Raw genomic sequence first — 23,621 nt, 5'->3', positions numbered from 1 at the left:
CCAACATCTATAAACTCTGTGGAGGTCCGCGCGGAATCGAATTTGGCAGTTTCACAACATCACGCGCACCGCGGGTCATAAAAAGGCGTGTGCCAGCCCCTAAAGCATAACCTTTAATTCGCTAACATTTGTCAAACACGCCATCCAATTGCTGGGCTTTTATGAGCGACAACAGCCCCTCCGTCCCGCCCGTTTCCTTCCGTGCCGAGAACGCGCCGCGGCAGGTTACGAGCCTCCCTCAGGCGGTGCGGTACGACGGTCAGGGAGCCGCGCTCGTAACTCGTAAGGATGTCGGTTCCATTCCCAGGAGGTACGATGCCGTCGTGCCCTCAAGCGAGGCACTTCACCCGACTGGCTTCAGTCGAACGCCCAGCTGTAAAACTGATTTTTTTTTAAATAACAGTAATCCGTATAAGTCACTCGGGATAAAACCTTCTGCTAAACTCCAAATTCATTTTGTGCATTTTATTAAAAAAATTTTTTTTTTTTTAAATAGATCCCATAATCCCATGCAGGGGCATGCTAAGGATAAGACTGAAAGCCTCCAAGTTCATGGCCAGTGAAGAAAATACAAAAAACGAGAAAATCCTTTGATTGCCTCAGAATGTCATCACACGGAGATCGGATGAACATTCTCTTTCAAAGGGAATTATCGGCAATTTCAGTAAACCTGTATTATAAAAACCCCAAGGGTTCCCTAAGCCATGTTAGAGGTCAGACAAGGAATCTCTCAGCCCCGGTCTCACAAACTCAACCTTAGCCACGGGCAACCCTTGCAATTCCAAGCATGCAAAAAAATATGGTGGATAACAGACCAGATGTTTTAGTCATTTATTTTCAGCTGTTTGAAAAGATGATAAAAAGCATTTTCAGCTTTTTGTCATCTCCATTTTCAGACTTCACAAAAGCCAAAAAATATAAAGGTTATGATCAAAGTTTGCTTGTTGTGCATATTCCAAAATCCTCACCAGCTTCTGCCCTGTCATCAAAGGAGCGGTTTATTTGAAACTCCATCCAGTGTCTAGAGAACCGTAATCCCGACTCAAAACATGAGTTTTTTCAATGACCATGATATGGACTTTTTTTTTTTCATTGCTTTGGATAAAAGTGTCAGCTAAATAAATTTTATGTAAATGTAATGTAATGAGTCGGGGTTATATAGCACCTTTAATAGTCATAGTTTAGCTGAAACTTTTCAAGGTTTTTCTCAGTTGAATACAGTCAAAAATTACCTATAGTTTGGACCAGTACTCAGTTGGTCCAGCCCATCGAGCGCCAAAAACCTGCTGGTTTTTTTGTTGTTATTCAGCACTTATTGATCAATTAAAGTAGTTTATTGCAGTTAACTCACTTCACCTGGTTTCCTGGACCTGAACTAGTTGGTGATTCTGAGGTCATGTGTGCATGCGCCTACATAAGAAACCTTCAGGACACTGCAGTCCTCCAGGACAACTGGTTTTGACGAATCAGGGCGGCAGAAACATTGTTACATCATTCACAGTCACTTCTTATTATAAGAGCAAAGAAACACGGAGGCACTTAATTAAATGATTAACTGATCAACTTATTTGAGCTGGAATGGTGGTGACCTGGGCTTCTCACAGCTGACTGTGGATGCCCTTGATGACCTCCCTCCACTTGTGGATGGGCGGGCTGCCCATGGCGACCAGCTTGCGCAGGAGGGGGCTGGGCTGGAGCTCCGGGACGTCGGGGTGGGCCCGGTGGTAGTGCTCCAGCCTGTCCAGGACGGCGGGCAGGCCGACGGCCGCCGCGTGGAACATGGGCCCGCCCGTGTGCGCCGGCCAGCTGTAGCCCACCACGTAGATGACGTCCACGTCCTCGGGCCCCGCGGCCATGCCGTCCTCCAGGACGCGGAAGCCCTCGTTGGTGAGCGCGTACAGGCAGCGCTCCAGCACCTCCTGCTGGCCGATGGGGCGCGCGCGCAGGCCGTGGAGGCTCCGGTACTCCTCCAGGAAGCCCCGCATCCAGGGGTCGGGCCTGGCCTCCTGCCCTCCGGGCCCGTCGTACAGGTACCAGCCGCTCCCCGTCTTCTGGCCCAGCCGACCCTGCTCGCACAGGAGGTCCGCCAGGGGGCAGTACCTGGACCCCTGCCGGCTGCGCGCGGGCTCCCCCGGGGCCACACCGGGCCCCGTCAGCCCCAACTCCTTGCGCACCCTCCACCCCACGTCCAGCCCGGACATGTCGGACATCCTGAACACGCCCATGGGGAAGCCAAACTCCTCCAGCGCCCCGTCCACCTGCTCGGGCGAGGCTCCTTCCTCCAGCAGGAAGCTGGCCTGCCTTAGGTAGGGCATGAGCATGCGGTTCCCCACGAAGCCCGGGCAGCTGCCCACGGCGACGCTCACCTTCCCCAGCCTCTTGCCCAGCTGCATGACCGTCGCCACGGCGGCGGGGGCGGAGCGCGGCCCGCAGACGACCTCTAGCAGCTTCATCACGTGCGCCGGGGCAAAGAAGTGCATGCCCACCACCAGCTCCGGGCGGCGGACGGCGGCCGCCAACTGGTCCAGGTCCAGGCTGGAGGTGTTGGAGCAGAGCAGGGTGTCGGGCTCACAAGCGGTCGACAGCTCGCCGAACACCTGCCTCTTCAGGGCCAGGTCCTCGAACACGGCCTCCACCACCAGGTCCACCTCGCGCAGGTCCCGCAGGTCCGCCGCGTAGCGCACCAGGCCCAGGGCCGACTCCGCCCCCCGCCTCGCCGCGTCTCTCTCCAACATGCCGGCCACCGCCTGACTGCCCGCCTCCAGCTGCTTTGCGTCCATCTCTACGGCAACTACCGGGATCCCCGCCCGAGCGAAGGCCACGACTATCCCTCTCCCCATAGTGCCTAGACCTGCAGGGGACATGGTCATTACTCAGAACGTTAATGTACATGCACGCACAACTAAAGACATACAGACAGCATTAGACGGAACATAATACATTAATGGACACACATATTCAAACTCAAACTCATCATTTGCTAATTCCCATTTTTCACATATACAAGGTTATTCTATCCTATTCTAGTTATTATATCCTGTTCTATTCTATATACACAAATATTGGCCCAGAAAAATGCCATTGTATGTGGGTTTTTGGAACAAAGTTACAACTGTAGATGTGCCATCTCATCTTCACACAAACTTCTGCCCTACTGCCCCTTTGACAACATCCCCTCTGACAGGGAACTGCCAGGGGCTTGTCCAGTTCCAGACTGCTACACAGTATCTCCCATGACCACAACAGATTCACACTTTCTTCACACAAAACTGCTTACAGCTACATCAGAATAACAAACTGAGCTACAGTGGAATCACTTCTACTGCTCAAATCCTGGCATTCTAAAATGGATCAGAACACTTTTAATTCAGCCGTCTCAGTGCTGTTCAACAGAAAAAGACTGGACTGAGGAGCAGAACTGAACCTCTTTGGAACACGCAGCTTTAATCCTAGATGGGACATTTTCCTAACACATTTAATTCAGCGTGATATTAGCCTCAGAGGCTTGGCTTGTGTCAAGGTCACGGCACTGTTTCTCTGAATGAAGAGAGTCAGGTTTAACATCGTACAGCTTCTCTCAGTACAGTGTAGCAGCTGTGGGAGCGTTGGCGGGGTTGGCGGTCGGTACGTGCCTATGACGGCGGCCTTGCGGACCGGGCGGGGGGCGCTGTTGTCCCAGCGCGCTCCGCTGGGCATGCTCCACTTCCCCACAGCCCTCTGGGAGAAGAAGCAGTACTGCAGGGCCCGGGCCTGTCCCGAGCCGAACAGGGTGTCCATCAGCTCGCTCTCCTTCCTCATCCCCTGGCCGTAGGGCAGGTTGGCGGCCGCCGCGACCGCCTGCACGCAGGCCACGGGCGCCAGGGCCCCCCGGGCGCGCCGCCGGACCTGCGCCATCGCCGCCTCCAGGAGGGCGTCCAGGTCGGGGGGGCGGGGGGTCGGCTGGGCGCTCAGGCGGGGCAGGGCGAGGGGCCGCTCCGCTGCGGAGGGAGGGAAGGGCGGGGTGAGCACGAGAAGCACGTCACCGCAGGGCGCGGGCGCCGCGCCGAAAAACCGTAGCCGCGATCGCGCCGATGCGGCTCCGGCCGCTGTCCCCGCCCAACTGCCACAGTGAAAAACCACCGGAGAGCGCTAACAATATAAAGGCAATCACGTTCCCTTTAATGCACATGCAATGATTTACAGCTGAAAGTCTGATAGGGAAAAGAAAAAAAAAAAAAACTGGAGAGCCTCGTCCCATTTGTACGAGCGCGGGGACCGCTGACTGTACTCGGTGTTCCCGGTACTTAAAATGCAGCCTAATCAGCCAGCACATTCGCTCGCTCACCCCTCCTTTTATAGCCTGTTCAAGATCACTGCACAATTTGACACTGCATTCTGTGACAGGGGTTGTGTGTGTGTGTGTGTGTGCGCGTGTGTGTGTGTGTGGGGGGGTGGGGGGGGGGGGGCTCTTGGAGAAAGGGGTTCTTCTATGAGGAAAAAACTCGGGTGAACAGTTTCTCTGTGCGACTGCTTCATGTGAAAGGGGTTCTCTGTAATGATGAACAAACTGCTTTATGGGGAAGGGGCTCCCTCAGTACAGAACAAACTGCTTTATGGGGAAGGGGCTCCCTCAGTACAGAACAAACTGCTTTATGGGGAAGGTGCTCCCTCAGTACAGAACAAACTGCTTCATGGGGAAGGTGCTCCCTCAGTACAGAACAAACTGCTTCATGGGGAAGGTGCTCCCTCAGTACAGAACAAACTGCTTCATGGGGAAGGTGATCCCTCAGTACAGAACAAACTGCTTTATGGGAAAGGGGCTCCCTCAGTACAGAACAAACTGCTTCATGGGGAAGGGGCTCCCTCAGTACAGAACAAACTGCTTTTAGGGGAAGGGGCTCCCTCAGTACAGAACAAACTGCTTTTAGGGGAAGGGGCTCCCTCAGTACAGAACAAACTGCTTTATGGGGAAGGGGCTCCCTCAGTACAGAACAAACTGCTTTATGGGGAAGGGGCTCCCTCAGTACAGAACAAACTACTTCATGGGGAAGGTGTTCCCTCAGTACAGAACAAACTGCTTCATGGGGAAGGGGCTCCCTCAGTACAGAACAAACTGCTTCATGGGGAAGGTGATCCCTCAGTACAGAACAAACTGCTTTTAGGGGAAGGGGCTCCCTCAGTACAGAACAAACTGCTTTATGGGGAAGGGGCTCCCTCAGTAAAGAACAAACTGCTTCATGGGGAAGGGGCTCCCTCAGTACAGAACAAACTGCTTTATGGGGAAGGGGCTCCCTCAGTACAGAACAAACTGCTTAATGGGGAAGGGGCTCCCTCAGTACAGAACAAACTGCTTCATGGGGAAGGGGCTCCCTCAGTACAGAACAAACTGCTTTATGGGGAAGGGGCTCCCTCAGTACAGAACAAACTGCTTTATGGGAAAGGGGCTCCCTCAGTACAGAACAAACTGCTTTATGGGGAAGGGGCTCCCTCAGTACAGAACAAACTGCTTTATGGGGAAGGGGCTCCCTCAGTACAGAACAAACTGCTTTATGGGAAAGGGGCTCCCTCAGTACAGAACAAACTGCTTTATGGGGAAGGTGATCCCTCAGTACAGAACAAACTGCTTTTAGGGGAAGGGGCTCCCTCAGTACAGAACAAACTGCTTTATGGGGAAGGGGCTCCCTCAGTACAGAACAAACTGCTTCATGGGGAAGGGGCTCCCTCAGTACAGAACAAACTGCTTTATGGGGAAGGTGTTCCCTGAGTACAGAACAAACTGCTTTATGGGGAAGGTGATCCCTCAGTACAGAACAAACTGCTTCATGGGGAAGGGGCTCCCTCAGTACAGAACAAACTGCTTTATGGGGAAGGTGATCCCTCAGTACAGAACAAACTGCTTCATGGGGAAGGGGCTCCCTCAGTACAGAACAAACTGCTTTATGGGGAAGGGGCTCCCTCAGTACAGAACAGTTTTATGTAGCAACTGGAGCTTCTTTTTTGGCGAGAAGCAGAATAATAACAACAAGCTCTAGCTTTCATTGTGCGACTCCTCTCCAACAGTAGCAGGTGGCTGGGGAAGGTCTCTATGCATGATGTCCATAACTGGACATCTGATACTCAAGTGTGGACATATGGAACTCATACGCGGGCGCACGCACATGAACGCAAAGGAGGAGGACGGATGTCCTAGTGCCCCCAATTTGGGGTCCTCTCCATCCGAGCAGATTACGCGGGACAGCTCTGAGATCCACTGCAGATGCACTGAATTAGATCTGTCGCCAGGGGAAAGTGGGTCAGGGAGACCGGTCTTAAAGGGCCAGCGTCCTCTCCGGATCGCTCGCTCCGTCTGCCCCCACAGCACAGCGCTGACCGCTGGGCTCACCGCTCTCTGGCTCAACACTCACTGCTCAACAAACAGAGGCCTGCAGAACAGTTCTGCTGCTCCAAGGCATTTGTTTAAGGGAAGGTAATATATACTGTAATATTCTGAGACGGTTGTAAAATACTCAGTATCATTCACTCGCACTGCGCCTCCCAAGGAACAAAAAACCAGCCAAGCCAAGAGCCATTTGGGCATTTCATTTAATTACAACACTGGAAAACACACACACACACACAAAAAAAAAAAAAAGATACAGCAGTTACCGGATGCAACTGCCGTACAGTACGTGTACCCTGTTGCAGAATTGCACATGTACTTAGGTACCTGGGTGCAGGAGCTGTAGACTGCTAGTACCTGTGTCCTGTTGCAGAATAGTGCCTGTACTGGGTTCTGGTGTTGTACAGCATTAGTACCTGTATCCTGTTGCAGTATAGCACCTGTATCTGGGTTCTGGTGTTGTACAGCATTAGTACCTGTATCCTGTTGCAGTATAGCACCTGTATCTGGGTTCTGGTGTTGTACAGTGTTAGTACCTGTATCCTGTTGCAGTATAGCACCTGTATCTGGGTGCTGGTGTTGTATACTGCTAGTACCTGTATCCTGCTGCAGAATAGTGCCTGTGTATAGGAGCTGGTGCTGTACAGCAACATTGCCATACTATCTCTGTTGTTTTCAGGCTACCTCCTGTCAGAAATCATAGTTTGCCATGACTTTCCTATCAAAGTCACTTCTGTGCAAAATTTGATTTGTATTTACAAGCCAGCTCATCTGGGATTTCCAAAAGGGACTGCAGAGTTAATCTCTAACCAGCTGAGTCCTGACGTATGACTTATTTTAGGGAAGGGGGGTAGGGGGTGGGGAAAGTCTGGTTTGGTTCCTGTCAGATGTGTGTGGCAGATGTTGGAAGTCACTGGGAGGGCAAGTAAACCTCAGACAGAATTCAACCCTCCTGTACAAATTCTCTGTCTACGCATAGACAGCCCGGTGCTTGCACAGATCCTTGTGCGTGTGCGTGTGCGTGTGCGTGTGTGTGTGTGTACATTATGGGCACAAAGTGAGACGTGTGTCTCCACGTGCCCAGACAAGCAATTATTGTGTGTGTACGCATTAGAGATGGCCAGTGTGCACACATTAGAGGCTAGGCCTTTGGCATAAAGGGGAGTGGGGGGGGGGGGATTGAGAGGGATGTTGTGTGTCACAAAAAAAAAAAGTCAAAAAATTACCCTACAGGATCCTTCTGTTCTCCAAGGTGACCAATCAATCAATTTCTGCTCCTGTCAGAAGCACAACCAACTGCCTACGCCTGACCCTGGGCTATGGCTGAATCAGCCTCTTAACTACTGTGTCGTCAAAATATGTACTGTCTACTAAACATACTGCATACTGTTTAGTGCTCACGTTTTAGTACACGATGGGCAGTCTGCAAAAAGTCTCCTTTATACTATTTTCCAACCATACTGTGGAAGAGTCGTAAGACTTTCCGCCCTTGTGGCCATGGTCACATGTCATTGTTATTGAAGGGAAATTTCAGTAAAGCAGCACCTCGTTTTTAAAGTGAAGCTGAGCCTCATATTTATAGGACCAAAATGGTAATTTTTGTCCTGAAAAGTATGCTCCTGAATATACCCAGAAAAACCCTGGCAATGAGTACACCATCCTGGAATTTTAAGTACACTACATCTAGAGAAAATTTTGCATACTTAACTCACTCATCCAGTGTACTCAACAACTATATTCAATGAGTAGGTGCTCATTTAGACACGGCCCTGGAAATAACCAATTGCAAAAGTACATAATATTAGACTCTATAAGTTCAAAGTCCAATAAATTGGATGTCTATGTGACTGCAACCACACACAGTAAACCACACTGGGTGTTAGGTGTGACTGTAACCAAACACAGTAACCCACACTGGGTGTTAGGGCAACTGTAACCACACACAGTAAACGACACTGGGTGTTAGGGCAACTGTAACCAAACACAGTAACCCACACTGGGTGTTAGGGCAACTGTAACCAAACACAGTAACCCACACTGGGTGTTAGGGCAACTGTAACCAAACACAGTAAACCACACTGGGTGTTAGGGCAACTGTAACCAAACACAGTAACCCACACTGGGTGTTAGGGCAACTGTAACCAAACACAGTAAACCACACTGGGTGTTAGGGCAACTGTAACCAAACACAGTAAACCACACTGGGTGTTAGGGCAACTGTAACCAAACACAGTAAACCACACTGGGTGTTAGGGCAACTGTAACCAAACACAGTAAACCACACTGGGTGTTAGGGCAACTGTAACCAAACACAGTAACCCACACTGGGTGTTAGGGCAACTGTAACCAAACACAGTAAACCCACTGGGTGTTAGGGCAACTGTAACCAAACACAGTAAACCACACTGGGTGTTAGGGCAACTGTAACCAAACACAGTAAACCACACTGGGTGTTAGGGCAACTGTAACCAAACACAGTAAATCACACTGGGTGTTTGAGCCCCAAGAGTGACACTCTCACAGCTGAAGCCAGGCTGCATCCACATTCACCACTCCAGAGAAAATCCCCGCTAAGAGTTTGGCTCTCATCAGGCATTAGCTCTTTATTCGAGCTCCTCAATGCCGCTAATGAGCTCTTCTCTCGCCCGCAAAATCTTTCATCACCCAGAACTCCACATTAAAGCTGCCGATGTGTCTGAAGCCTCATCAAATCAGAAGTGACTGTGCTCTGCGTACGCTCACTCCCCCTCACTGCTTCTGTTGAATTCACCGTGCAGGAGCAGAGGAGCTCGAATAGCGTTGCTCCTGAGGAGGGACAGGGTCTCACTAAGAGGAGCAGCTGAAGCCTGATCAGTGTCTGCAGGAGAGAGCTAAAGGAGCTATAACAGGACAGGGACACAGCGGAGGAGATGAACGACCAACGATAAGAGCAGCTACTGTCACTTAACACCCTAAAACCCCCACCCAAGCTGCCCCTCAACACTACTGACGCCTACAGACAAATCACCAGCTACTGCACTCTGTTCCACAGAAAGCCTGCTCTCCATGCCAACACCCACAGGTCAAACACCAGTTACTGCACCCTGCTAAAAAAAAGAGCCCACTCTCCACACTGATACATACAGGTCAAAACCAGTTACTGCACCCTGCTAAAAAGAGAGCCCATTCTCTACACTGATACATACAGGTCAAAACCAGTTACTGCACCCTGCTAAAAAGAGAGCCCATTCTCTACACTGACACTTCGAGGGCAATCACCACTCAATGCACCCTGCTAAAAAGAGAGCCCATTCTCTACACTGACACTTCCAGGGCAATCACCACTTAATGCACCCTGCTAAAAAGAGAGCCCATTCTCTACACTGACACCTCCAGGGCAATCACCACTTAATGCACCCTGCTAAAAAAAAGAGCCCATTCTCTACACTGACAACTACAGGTTAAACACTAGTTACTGCACCCTGCCAAACAGAGAGCCCACACTGCACACTAACACCCACAGGTCAAACAACAGCTACTATACCTTGCTAAACAGAGCCCACTCTGAACACTGATATCTACAGGCTGAACACCAGACACTGCACCCTGCTAACAAAGCGCACTCTCCAACCAATACATACAGGCCAAACCCTAGTACTGCACCCTACTAAACGGAGAGTCCTCTCCCAACACTGATACCTACAGGCCAAACACCAGCTACTGCACCCTGCTAAACAGACAGCCAACTCTCCACACTGACACCTAGAGGCCAAACTAGGAATGTAAATATTAAATCATTTCATTACTGGTTAGCATTATCAAATGATAAACAGCAGGTTAACGGTCAGCATTAATAGCAAGTTCAGTTACTTAGTTACTTAGAATACTGAAAATCTTAATTTATTGTTGCAATTCTCAGAATTACTGTGCTCACGCTATATTTATTTGGATAGATTCTCTCATTGGTAGTCATAAAACATCTCAACCCGCCAGTTATTTATTGGTATAAATATTCATGGCTGACTAAACTGTCACAAACTGAACGAAAACGGGAAAAAATACACAAAGTACAAATCCAAACGTAATTCAAGTTAACAGGAAAAAGCCATAAAGTCAACCCAAGAGACACCAGGCTCGGAATGCTAACTTTGCTGTCAGAGCCTAAGAAATCAAACGGCCAACAGTCTTTACTGATCATTTAGCAGATTTTCTTTATTTGTGCAAAACCACAGCACAATACTACATGGTTTACTGCTTGAACAAATGCTGTTCACACGGTTTGATTAACACGGTGATGAGTACTAGCACCCTAGAGTCTCATATCCAGGGGCTGCTCATATGGTGATCGGTTGGCCTCTCAGTATTTGCACTCAGTGTCCCAGCACGCTTTAAATAAATGCAACCATGTCTGACAGGTTTCTAGTGTCTGTATGTCAGTTAGCGTCTGTATGTCAGTTGGCGTCTGTATGTCAGTTGTCTGTGTGTAATGCACTGTAGCCCCAAACTGAACAATGGCCCTGAGGGGAAAAAAGTGGCATGGAATTGAGCTGAAGGTAATGGGATGAAAATGTTTTCAGGATCGATAAGATTGTGCGGCTGGTGCCGATGAGGTCATAACTGCATTCAACACTGACTGCGATAGAAAGTTCTTCCCACAGACACCTAGAGTGGAGCCATTGTTAAGCCATCTTAGGGTTTTATTCCTTTCATTATGATGTGAGAGATTAAGACAGCACCATTTTCTTCTGGACTGAAGAAAATACAAAAAAAAATAAAAAAATACCTAGCCATATTCTTCCAAAATTTACCAAGCTGTCATCAAGTTTGGAAAACACACCGATGGGGAGTGAGTTGTGATTGGAGGGTGGCAGCTGTGTGACTGGCCGCATTTCTGACCACAGAGACGGTGGTGGGACCAGGGCAGCGGCTTTCTGATGGTTTACAAGATGGCTGATGCACAGTCTGACCGCGGCTGCACGGTCTGACCGCGATCAGGGTCTGACTGCGGCTATACGGTCTGACCGTGGCTGCAAAGTCTGACTGCGACCGTGGTCTGACCGTGGCTGCACAGTCTGACCGCGGCCGGGGCTAATAAATCAGAGCCTTCCTCCGCACACCTCCAGCAGCATGACTGTGGGTGCCACGCTCACACTGGAGCTGGATTTACAAGCTGCACTAATCAGTGACACTAATGAGCGGGAGCTGCATACAGGAGGTCACAGGAGTAACCCCCTCCCTCCCCCACACTATCTCCATGAGGCAAATTACCGCTTGGCCACCTTCGCTCCCCTTTAACACCTGGAGTTCGGCGTTGCCACGGAAACCCAGACTTTCCCCCCCGCCAGGAGGAGCCCCGTGGCGTCCCGGGCTTCCGCGTGCCGACGGGGCGTTCGTTCCCCTCCCCTGACAAATTCACTTAACACGAGAGCGGGGCAAAATGGAGAGATGGTGCTGGAGTAATAGGTCCCCCTCCCCATCACAGTTCAGCAGAAGAGAAAAAGCACGCCCCGTTTATGCAGCTCATTAAAAATGGATTCGCAAAAGATGCACGTACGCGATGCAGGCCTAATTACACAGGGCTCCGAGTCAGGGGAAAAAGGGACCCGTGCGACGTGGGTGAGGACGCTGACAGACGCTTCGACTAGCGCAAAACCCGCTTTAGCGCAAAGTTGACGGACACGAAGGTAAAGGCAGCGCACAGAAACACTGCACAGGTGCCAGGGGCAGGGAATGGACCGGAGAAGAAAAGGAATATGCCCACGCTCTGCGGTAAACACTTCCAAGAAAGCGTTCGATGGGAAAACGCCGCTCGGGGGAGAATGTATGCAAATTGACCGAATCCAATGACATGATCCTTTAAACCCCTCCAAATCTGAGGAACTGCAGTAAGGGGGAGGGCAGTCAGAATATTAGCCGTACCCCCTGCACATTTGACTGTGGCCAGAGGGGACTACAGGCTAAACTATGGTGGTGAGACTATTCTGAGGTGCTGACCTCAGCAACAGTACAATTATACCTAGTCGATAACAATACCCTCATTATCACCGATGTAAAAATGCCAGCTTTGAACAGAAACAAGCCACAATGTCCCTGGCAACAACAAAAAAAAACATGAAATATATTATCAGGGCCATGTCTTTAGCGCTACTGCTACATTATACAATACGATGAAAACCAACAGAATTAGATAATATAAAGAAGGACTAGAGCAAAATCCGACAATACCCAAGGGAAGCCAGTGATCCTAATTCAAAGAAATCGTTCAGAAAGCTGAGGCAGAAAAATAATGAGCATTCTAATGAGATCCTGCGCATTTGATTACTTGATCATTTAAACAAAGGTTTATAGCAGATTAAGGTTAGCCCAATTTAACATACCACAGCAATGTAACAATTCCAATGAAAGGATTCAATTATTTTTAATTTGTGCGTTTAGACATCACGTAAGCTACAGACATTTCCCCGTGTGTTCAGGTGTCTGCTGGAGGTTCGACCGATCACAATTAAAAAAAAAACGCGTTTATTTCAATTGATTTAAAACTACACGGGCATTGACAGGTCAGTTAAGCCGAAAAGGGGAGAGATGAGCCACGCGCAGGACTGGTAATGGTGGCAGCGTTCGAGACGCCTGACCTGGGCATATCGCGACAGACGACAGCGCTGTGATGCCACGCCGTCCGTGAGATTAATCTGGATGTGAAAAAAAAACACGTCGCCCACCTGCAGTCACATGTCAGCACTTGTGCTTTTCCCAGCATTCCGCAGGGCACATGAGTGACCTCATTAAGAGCGCCCTCCTGGGCGCTATTCCAGCCGTGGGTGGGGGGGGGGGGGGGGGGGAAGGAGGTGGTGGTGGGGGGGTGCGCCCCCATTAATATTCCAATGGCGTTCGTCTCCTTTCGGACGCTGAATAATACATCAAATGGCTGGGAGAACGTGAGCGTGGCTGACAGGGCTATGAAACATTTATTCTTCCGCTGCCGTGCACCCCCCCCCCCCCCACACCCGGGGCTGTGTTTCTGCGCTGCCCCATGCCCCCCCCTCCACCCCGCCGTACCTGACACGCTCCGCGCCAACTCCGCCGCCACCTCCCGCGCGTCCCCGTCCGTCACACGGTCCACAATGCCCAGCTTCAGCGCCTCCTGTGCAGACACGTGCCGCCCTGTTGGAGGTTCCAAAATGGCTCACTTAATACCTCGGAGGGGATCGACTTGCCCCCGTCAACTCCTGCTGTTAAGGTCACTGTTCTGTACAGGCAGCTGAATGATTCTAGGTGGAAATATTCAAGTGAAATGACTTCACTGAGATGACATCATTGTCACGTTGTCCACATTACATCAAATCATTGTTCACCAGTGAAACAACAATTATTCACATCTGCCATGTGAAATGGGGGGGGAAAGCATTTTGATATTATAAATACAGCACACTGAAACCTGCGGACACACAAGCACAAAACGTGACAGTATCTAGCCCCTGTGAGACCCAAGGAATGGGTATTCCAGAATGCAGACGTCTGCCTTCCACAGAAGCACTAAGCACTAAACTCCAAACAGAACCACACTCACGTACGACACTGACCCCTGGTGGAGTAAAATAAATATTCAGAATGAGTCATCACTGCTGGAGAAAAATGGATGTGTGTAAATGACCGACCGGTATTTTCAAACTTTGACCTCTCTGCGGGGCGGACAAGTGTAAAGTTTAATCGAGGTAGACCCCTGAATTTGAAAGCCCAGCTCTACGTAGCACGCAGTCTCTCCTCTGGAAGCAAGTGAAACAGTTGTGTGTGTCGTGATCCAGGAAGCACAGTTCTCACATTCAGCATGCGGCCACACAGTCCTACATCAGACCTAAATGTCACATTCACGGGAGGTGTGAATACATTAGGCTTTCGGTGTTGTTGTGGGGCATTGTGGGTACCTGTGGTGATGAGGTCGAGCGCAGCGGGCACCCCGATGAGTCTAGGCAGACGCTGGGTTCCCCCTGCTGCTGGAAGCAGACCCAGGGTGACCTCGGGCAGCCCCAGCCGTGCCTAGGGGAGAAGAACACCAAATAAACAAAGCCTGTGAAGAACAGAACTACAGCCGGAGAGAAAAACCACAAACTGAACATTGCGTCCTTTCCCTTGTGCTTTTTTGACATTGTACAGTTTTATTCTTTCCCCCATAGGTTATTACTTGTCCTTGGCATTACCAGGTTTACCACAACGTGATTTTAAAAGACGGAATGTTTTGAATATGAAATAATTTCTTAAAACTAGTACACGCAAGCACAACAATACAAACAAACAAGTCACAGCAGGCCTGTGACTGATGCAACCATACGTGGGAGCACGGGAACAGAAGTAATTGGTCACATTGAATTTAAAGTGGGTGAAAATAGTGTTACAAATGTAACTGCAGTTCTGTTACAAAGTCTGACTCTCTCTGCAACACTCATCTGACAGCACATTTGTATTGGCAGGCATGATTCAACAGAAATGGCCTACCTTAGATAAATGTGTCTTTATAGGGTAATTGTCTGCTTATCCACATCTGCCAGCTTTTAAGGTATATTTATAGATCTTTATGCGATGTCATTGGACAATAATTCCATGAAAATATCCAGAATATGCACTAATGATGTATGCAGATATGCAATCTCTTTACAATGAAATAAATGGGAAATGGTTTTGGATTTGGCAACTATGCAAATACCCAAATGATGCGAAAATCCGTTATGCATATTTTGCCTATATGTGCAGATACAGTACAGAACTGAGAAATTAAATTTTGAAAAGCCTTTAAATGTTGTTTAAGGTACACGTAACACCAATGACAAAAAGGATGGCGTAAGCATTCTTTGAGTGAATGTATAAAAATAATTTAAATGCAGTAAGCTGGTATTTGTGTGGATTCATTAATTAAAAAGGCTAATTAATATTGTACCCTTTGTTTTGAGTGACAAAAAAGAAATTCATTTCAAGATATATTACAATTCGAAATACCACTATTCCTGTAGAATGAACCCTTGCAATGTGGAAATCCTGTAGTATAGACTATACCCCTCCAATTCTGGCACTTGTGTGTGATAAATATTCAAATTGCTCTATTTTAAATTTGTCACGTTTCAGTTTTATAGCCTACATCTCAATGCATTGTGGTGGTCTCTTCAAGAACAAAACTTTATATTCAAAATGTAGATGATGCGTTGAGTTGACGGTGGCATGGCAGCAAAGCTGGACCACAGTTGCTTTAACAAAGTCACAACCGAAGCCCTATTTTGAGCCAGGAAAAACCCTGGCTACGTGTAATGTATTTTATCGCTATTAAATTATCCACTTCCTACCCTGTCAGGCTTCAGCGTGTCATTTTCCTGCAATACCCAGAACTACTTTCGCCACCCCCCCTTTGTGAGAAGGGGTGTGGCATACACAGCCAACTAGATTGACACAGACATTAGCAAGCGCCCACCCCTCACTTCTGTCTGTGATATCGAGCAAACCAAGTATAGCAAAAGTGAGAGGGAATATGACCCCAATTCCCTGCAAAACCTCGCTGTTGCATTCTGGACTACTGAGGCCGCTAGCATGGCAAAAGTCGATGTAGACTGGTCTCTGGAAAGAGAGAGTCAGAGTGGAAAATTCCAGAATGTTACACAACACACAAGTGCACCATGACCCCTGAGAGCCAGAGGACCTGGCCGACCTTCACGTGGGCAATGCGGTAGTGGCAGGCCAGTGCCAGCTCCAGGCCCCCGCCCAGAGCCACGCCCTCGATGGCTGCCACCACGGGCTTCTCTGCGGCTTCAATGGAATCGAACGTCGGGACCAGGTGCGGCCCCTTCATTGGCCCAGCAAACTCCCTGATGTCGGCCCCTGGCACCACAGACAAAACCATGCGACTTAAACTCAAAGCAGTCTTAATGGGACAATACTCAAGGATTTCCAGTAGGTCTGACAAAAAGAATTACATCCTTTTGCGATGAATGGAAAATCCCTTTATGATACCTAAACAGAGGATGTCCCTAAAGTCACTATCAAACTAAAACCAAACATTATAAATTATTCAGTCATAGGTGGAAAGAACATTCTTTACGCATATCGAGATAACTATTGTCCTGCCTGATGAACCCTTTCAGGTAAAGTTCCTGTTTATTTCCACTTCATATGTACAATATTTACACAGAAAAAGTGAATACCCATTATGATGAAGTAAATTCCAGCTGATCACATAGCAGCTTATAAATATACAGTTTGTAGCTTGAGATTTTTCCTTGCATCCCTTTATATTTGTTTCACATATTATGATTAACCTAATTACAGTAAGAACGGTGTGCTCCAAACTTCTATGTCCTTACCCATCGCCTGTTCCTGTACAGTACATTATACAAAACCCAAGACAAAAAGCATACACTGCCTCCTTGTGGCTGAAGTCAAAACAACCATACAAAAAACACATAAAAATGGCCCCTTTGCTCAGACAACGCAACACGAGGATTGGTTTTGTGAACACAGGCTTACCCCCACAGAACTTCCTGTTCTCCCCGCATAGCACCACGCCTTTCACTTCCGGGTCACTGAGGGCCCTGCTCATTGTGTCAATGATGCCCTGTCGCACTGCAATGCTGCGGACAGCAAGTAGAAATTAAGTCAGTGAGCAACTGATCCCCGTCTCCTGTAGCACACACAGTCACGCCAAGCACCCTGAGGCCTGCATCCACACAGCAGACAGCACACTGGGGCATGCTGACTAAAAGTAAGGTGGTTAGTAGGATCAAGCAGTGTTTACCTGCTCATAGAAAAGGGCAAAATAAAAGTACATCGGACAGCAATTCTGCAACTTTGGAATCTCTTTATTGCACTTTCGGGACTACAGTAAGAGGCTGCTGTCAGCTATGAATGGTAAATGGACTGTATTTATATAGCGCTTTTATACAAAGCACTTTACAATTGATGCCTCTCATTCACACACACACTCCAACGTGTGTGTGTGTGTGTGTGTGTGTGTGTGAATGAGAGGCATCAATTGTAAAGCACTTTGTATAAAAGCTCTATATAAATGCAGTCCGTTTACCACGGGGAGAAAGGCTGCCATGCGAGGTACCAATCAGCTTGTTGTGAGCAATTAGGTGTCTTGCTCAGGGACACTTCGACACGCCCAGGGCAGGGGACTGAACCTGCCAGACAACCGCTCTTATCTCCTGAGCTGTGTCACCCCTTTATGAGACAGAAAGGTACTGAATAGTTGATTTGACTGGAAAGGTGAAAAGGGAGAAAATCCCCATTGAAACACAGTAAAGTGGGCTTAATGGGAACAGGTGGGCTTAAAGGGAACATCGGTGAATTTATGGTTAAAAGACAGAATATTTTATTCTACTCACATGACATTAAAAAAACAACTATATGAAATAAATCTATATATGGTGCACTAACATAATATGAAAAGTATAAGTTGATCATGCAGAGAAGTAATTAGCTATACTCATTTACATCCACCCCAGACAGTGTGATTTTTTGCTAGAGTCCCCTTTAAGCCCACCAGGTAAAATGTTAATTAAAAAATAAAGATAAACATACACATGTATTGTCTATTTAACAGTATAATAATATAAACTGCATACAAAAATATAAACTATACATGCTTATCATGCTTTATGTCATTGCAATGAACCATACTATGTAGCTACTGTATTGATGCAGCATGTGGTCTGTTTGCTAGCGTGCTAAAACTCATATTTTGATTTCAAAAGAAACAATATTTCTAATTCAGGTAATATTCTAACATATGTCTCATTCAAAACACTAATCACTTAAATTTTGATAACAAATGAGTACTTACCAAAAACAGGAGTAGAAATATACAAAAAAAAGTTATTTTCTGAGGGTACCAAAATCACTTCTTTTGCAACTTCTTCTGGGATCAGCAGGCACATACCACACATGTGCTTCGATAACTCAATATCGACAAATGTGATTGACTTACAATAAAAAGTGTCATTTATGTAACAAGCAGCTTCATTTGAAAAAACATCACACAGCAAAAAATGATGTAGTTTTTTTAAATTTGACTCAGAAGTTGCAAGTGGGCTTATATGGTACGTGGGCTTAATAGGGACGTTTACCCTATAGCCTATTGTATTCTATTAGCACCCCATTTCAGTATTTTGTGCACCCTTCTCTCACAAATGACAGCACTACCGAGTCATCTTCTATGGTGTTTAATGTGAGGTTTTATGATATTCTGGAATCTTTCACTGTTCCTTCAATATTTCCAAGACCCTTCAGACAATTTGGATTGCCCTCTTCAAATTGTTTAATCATATCATCACCAGAATTTCCATATTGCGCACCTATAATTTTCTGGTTAGTTAACCGTTTCTTGGTTGATTTTGAATTGTACTAGGGATTAATTGGCATTCGTAGCCATGTTTCAGCTCTTCGGTGTGGGAACACCAGGTTGCTGGTCAAAATGTCTTGGTACCTACCTGGTAGACTTGCATTAGCCGCTTATTCAGCCATTTTTATCAATGGCGCAAATAATTTTGGAGATTACGATACACCTGCATCACTAAATCTCTCCCATCTTCTGTCAAACTGGCCTTTTAGTGCCTGGCAATGTACACTTTCTGTTTTTAAATACATTTCAAAGCACCATTTCTATATTTGGCATGAAAATTTTTTTTACCCTTTTTTAGTTTTGCGGTTCAATGAAGTGTGCCGTTTTGGCTGTCGCTATGCTATACGGTCAGTTTATTAATTCTTCATTTCATTTCAGATATTTGACACATTCTGGAATATCAAAATGTAACATTGACTCAGTCACCAGAATTCCATCTCAGAACCGAAGACCTGTGCCAAGCAGTTTGCCACCCATGCTGTGAGTTCCTTCACCATCCTACATCTTCACACATTCATGCTGATAATTAAGACTTTATTTTTCGACTGTCTACCCTTTCACTGAATCCAATTATCAGGTCAGGCAGTCCCTTCTGTCTCAAGCCAAGTTACCCCCCACTGCCATAGATATCCTTCATTCCATGCCGATTTCCCTCAGGATTGGTTTGTGTCACTCATAATCACACCCCATGATGCTGTGCTCCGAACACATTATGGGTTCCTGCACCAACGGCTCCATTATCAGCTCTTCCCACGTACCATCTAAGGGTGAGCAGAGAGGAAACCCTACCTGCATCTGTTCAACCAACAAAATTATCTGTATTTGCACGCAGACAGAAACCCGGAAGTGCAAACAAAAAATGATGTCAGTTTTCTAGCCCGATGTACAGTGCCATTGCATTTTGTTGTGCTTTCAAAGCATCAAATTCGTGATTTAACTGCAACGTATTATTAATCATGAAGTATGTATTTACAAAATAATCTAAATGAATATCATTATACACAGGTAAATTTTCTAGTAGGCTAATCCCCATAAGCGCAACAGACATTGCAGTCGATGTGGGAGCAGGCAGCTCAGTCAAATGTCTGGCAATGTTGATGTTCAGCAATCGGCATCAGGGAGGGGGCCTCCATTTCAAAACCACAATAAATATTTGATTGGAGGAATAAAATCTCAGGCATAGTGTGGCAGAGCTCGGATTGCGAGATTCAGGGCAACTGGTGGACCATGTCTACTGGTTAAGTAGGCATACACCTGGTTACTATCGTTCGAAATTGCTTACGATCATTGATAGGACAGCAGTGTAGAGTTAAGCTAAGGCAAGCGCTAGCTCGCTAGCTAACATTATCAGCTTAAGTTTTATGACTCGAGCAAATAGAATTGATACAGGTATGCTAGTCTAACCTTAGCTAGCTGTTTACGTATGGAATTTCAGCTGTTCTGTTTCTCCAATTAAAAAAATAAATAAAACTATGAGCAGACATGTGAACGCTCCTTTATTTTTCATCTTAATTTTTAGGCTTAAGTATTTTTTTCAGCGCAGATAAAGGCACAATAGAGAAGTTAAATTAGTTTTAGAAACAGAATATTTTGTTTTAACAAGACGGAACTTGTCCACGGACTTGTTACGTACTTGCTGAAAAAGCACGCTGCATGCAGAACGAGTTGGTGCAATGAGGTGCATCTCCAACATACAGCAGTGTTGTACTTGGCAGGTACACCTGTGACCTGACTATGGTCCAGATTGCGGCACTATAGTCACAGTACTCTCCACGACAACATCAGATTATACACACTTTTGATAAAGATAGGCAAACCAACAAAAAAATGGAAGACCAAAATAACATTTTCTGAAATGATAAAATGTCACAAATGTTTTCTGAACTTTGTGCACCCTCCTTTTACAAGGGACTAGTGGCCTTTTATAGTGTTTTATGTGATTTATGTAGGATAATTATCTTGCTGAAAGCTCAATTTGCAGCCAAGTTTGAGCTTCTGGGCAGAAGGAAAGAGGTTTTTGGCCAGAATGTCTTGGTGGTTACTCGAGTTGCTGAAGACGATGATTCCACTGATCTTAACAAGAGCCCCAGGACCAGTAGAAAAACAACTCCATAACATCTGATCATAATGCCCGGTTTCAGTTAAAAGGGGCATTTTTCCAATCAGCCCTTCCAAAAAGCCTAATGGTGTGGAGGTTTTGTCTGATGGTAGATTTGGAGACACCGTCTACAAGATGCAACCACGTTTTGTAGATTTCCAGCTGTGGGCACTCTGATTTTTCTTTGGGCTCCAAATCGTGTGAGGCTGTGTGGGGGCAAGGTGCACTTTCATCCTGCCAGGCAGGTCAACCTCTGCTCTAGTGGTTAAACTTCTTAATTATGATTTAATTATGGAATGTGGTAGCTTTATTTTCTGATGAGGAGATGAGATGGAGGCTTAATTGACAGCGAGAATGTCAGTTTGCACGTTGACCTTCTGTTATGTTTAATCCACAGGTGGTATCAACATGGGAGAGTTTTTCCACTCAGAAAATAATTTAGAAAATGCAGCAAAAAAAGGTTTTGTTTTTTTGAAAATGCAGGTACATTGATCAGCTCAGTTTGACTTAAGATACGTCTGCATTGATTTGGCATGGACTGCATGAACTTAACCTAAATACAAAACCCATGTGAAATATGGCCACCCACAACAATAGGATGTGTTGATGAGCGGATTCCAAATAGCATGCTTTTTAGTTTTGACTCTGAACATGTACACAAGCAAGACACCTGATCAGATGAAAGCTGAGCATTTGAGCAGCACTAGAGGGAATGCGACTTTGTAATTTGATCCATTCAACAGCTGTCGGACAATTGGCTAGCTACATCATTATAGAATACTTGGCAAAATACCCAGAATGTAGGCTCCCACATTGCTGTCATCATATTGTGATGGCAGGTATGCTATTCCACCGAGTTATGACTTGGTGGGGCGGCATGCCCCATACCTATACAGCACTGAGAGTTCCCTACAGAAATAACCACAATGACCACAGACTCTCAACCCTTAAAACATTCATTTATGTACCTCCTGACCCTGTTTCAACAGAAAGAATTCACAAACAACTTCACAGGTCCACACAATTTTTTTTTTTTTTTGGCATTTATTCCTTATTTTTTCCTGCCTGATTACATCATCTCAAATGCTCCAGGCCCGCAAAGAATGAGTCTCCCCATTGGACATTTCGGCACGTCAGCCAATAACATCAGATACAGATGTGGAACGTTTTGAACAAGTGACAGACCTGCGTTCAGATCCCCCCCATTGTACTGAAGCAAACCTACGTCATTACACTGGCTTGCTGGCTAACTAAATATAAAACATTTAAACTATTGCGTTTGCATCTGTAAAATCTTTGCGGGAAGCCAATTTTTTTCTTAAATCCAAATAAAATGCACCCACAATTTAGACAGTTCTGCTTTCAGCATTTTCAGAGTTTAACATTAGCTACCTTGCTAATGAGAAAACAGACCGAGTGTATAACTTTAGTACAGATACAGACACCTTCGAAATTAAACTCCAACATTGCGTTGCGATTTGGTCCAGTAGCATTACCGGTCGTATTGAAACTGGTGCAAAATAATGACTTCTTCACACAAGGTATATTGGTTCACATTCACCGCTGTGCCTGCACTGATAACTACTTTTCAACTAGACTAATGTGGCTTTTCAGGGTAGCTACATTTCTAAATTAATGTTAGCTAGACCTATAGATCCTCTACCGACATACAAACAATTAGTAGGTCTGTCGTGTGCCCATTAAAACACTTCAATTTATAAATATGACACAGGCTTACATTTGTTTGACATTCATGGTAAAGTAAAAATGATTGAATCCATGCTTGTTTTTTTCAGAATGTAGGCTGTGTGTTTGTATGCATTTGTGTATGCACGTAATTGCCTACGCTTGTGTATGAATTACTGTTCAGAACAAACACAGTACAAAAAGAAATGATCTGTTGGAAAACACATTTTCAACGTACAAAAATTCCAAGTTACTCACATGCAAAGCACTGTCTGCAAGTCATTAATTCAAACTGGTAAAATCACAAAATTATGCCGAGTTACTGTAAAATAAACAACATTGGCTATCTTACCTCACACAAAATGATACAAAGTGTAGGCCATTCCAAAGCAACAAGTCAGCTAAAACAAATTCTACACTATAGCAACGTTTGGAAGCCTATGCTAGCGGGTCAGTTTGACAGCAGTTTGTTAATTAAGTTGGAAGTTACAACTGCATCACTGAAAACGTGCAAGCAAGCTAAATTACGACAAAATTCTGTTTGGGGGGAAAAAACTGGGATAATAGCTTCTGCACAGCAGTGCGAAAGTAGCGACAACATGGAATTCCACCGTACTGGTTTTTGGACCTAATCCCAATGTCAACTATGAAAACTCAACGACTCTGGTTGTTTTTGGTTATTTCTCTGCTTTTAAAACTCACCTCAGTGCATTCACAGGCGGATTTGTAAGTGTGATCAATGCAAGTGATCCCGGAATTCGAGTATATCTTGCCATCGTCGTTAGCTTTGTAGACTATCACAAGCAGAAATCAACTGCACAAAGGTGAACTATTGGTTGAACTTTATAACATAGTTGTTGGCGCACCACCAAGTAAGCGAAAGTTCAAAAATGGCCAGAAGTCGAGAAACAAGCAGGCAAAAATATCACCTTGTCGACGAGTTTCGAAAGCAGTAACAACGATATTGCGCGCATTAATGAGCTCCCGCTGAGCAAGTGGTGTTTCACTTTTGTTTCACCAACTCCGTTGATTTCATTAGGTCCAGTTGGTTATACAACGTGCAGCTTCCTGGAATGATTAGCAACATGCCTTTTTTCTTCACAACGCTGGAAATTGTTGCA

The 23,621-nt window shown here is 46.3% G+C and overlaps 2 protein-coding genes across 2 annotated transcripts in view; both read right to left on the bottom strand.

The window, feature by feature from the left end:
* The window catches only part of tra2b (transformer 2 beta homolog), a 174,793-nt gene that overhangs the window by 47,508 nt on the left and 103,664 nt on the right, over positions 1-23,621 (bottom strand). The window lies entirely within an intron of this gene.
* Positions 818-23,508, bottom strand: ehhadh (enoyl-CoA, hydratase/3-hydroxyacyl CoA dehydrogenase). Its single transcript, XM_064327535.1, has 7 exons — positions 23,203-23,508; positions 16,841-16,944; positions 16,026-16,195; positions 14,260-14,371; positions 13,394-13,498; positions 3,633-3,977; positions 818-2,851 (listed from the first exon to the last, which is right to left on the bottom strand). The coding sequence occupies exons 1-7, from the start codon at positions 23,274-23,276 to the stop codon at positions 1,599-1,601; spliced, it is 2,163 nt and encodes a 720-aa protein (XP_064183605.1). The 5' UTR covers positions 23,277-23,508; the 3' UTR covers positions 818-1,598.

This window comes from Anguilla rostrata, chromosome 3 (genome assembly GCF_018555375.3).
Source record: "Anguilla rostrata isolate EN2019 chromosome 3, ASM1855537v3, whole genome shotgun sequence".
NCBI classification, from domain to species: Eukaryota; Metazoa; Chordata; class Actinopteri; order Anguilliformes; family Anguillidae; genus Anguilla; species Anguilla rostrata.
This window is presented reverse-complemented; position numbering and strand designations above follow the sequence as displayed.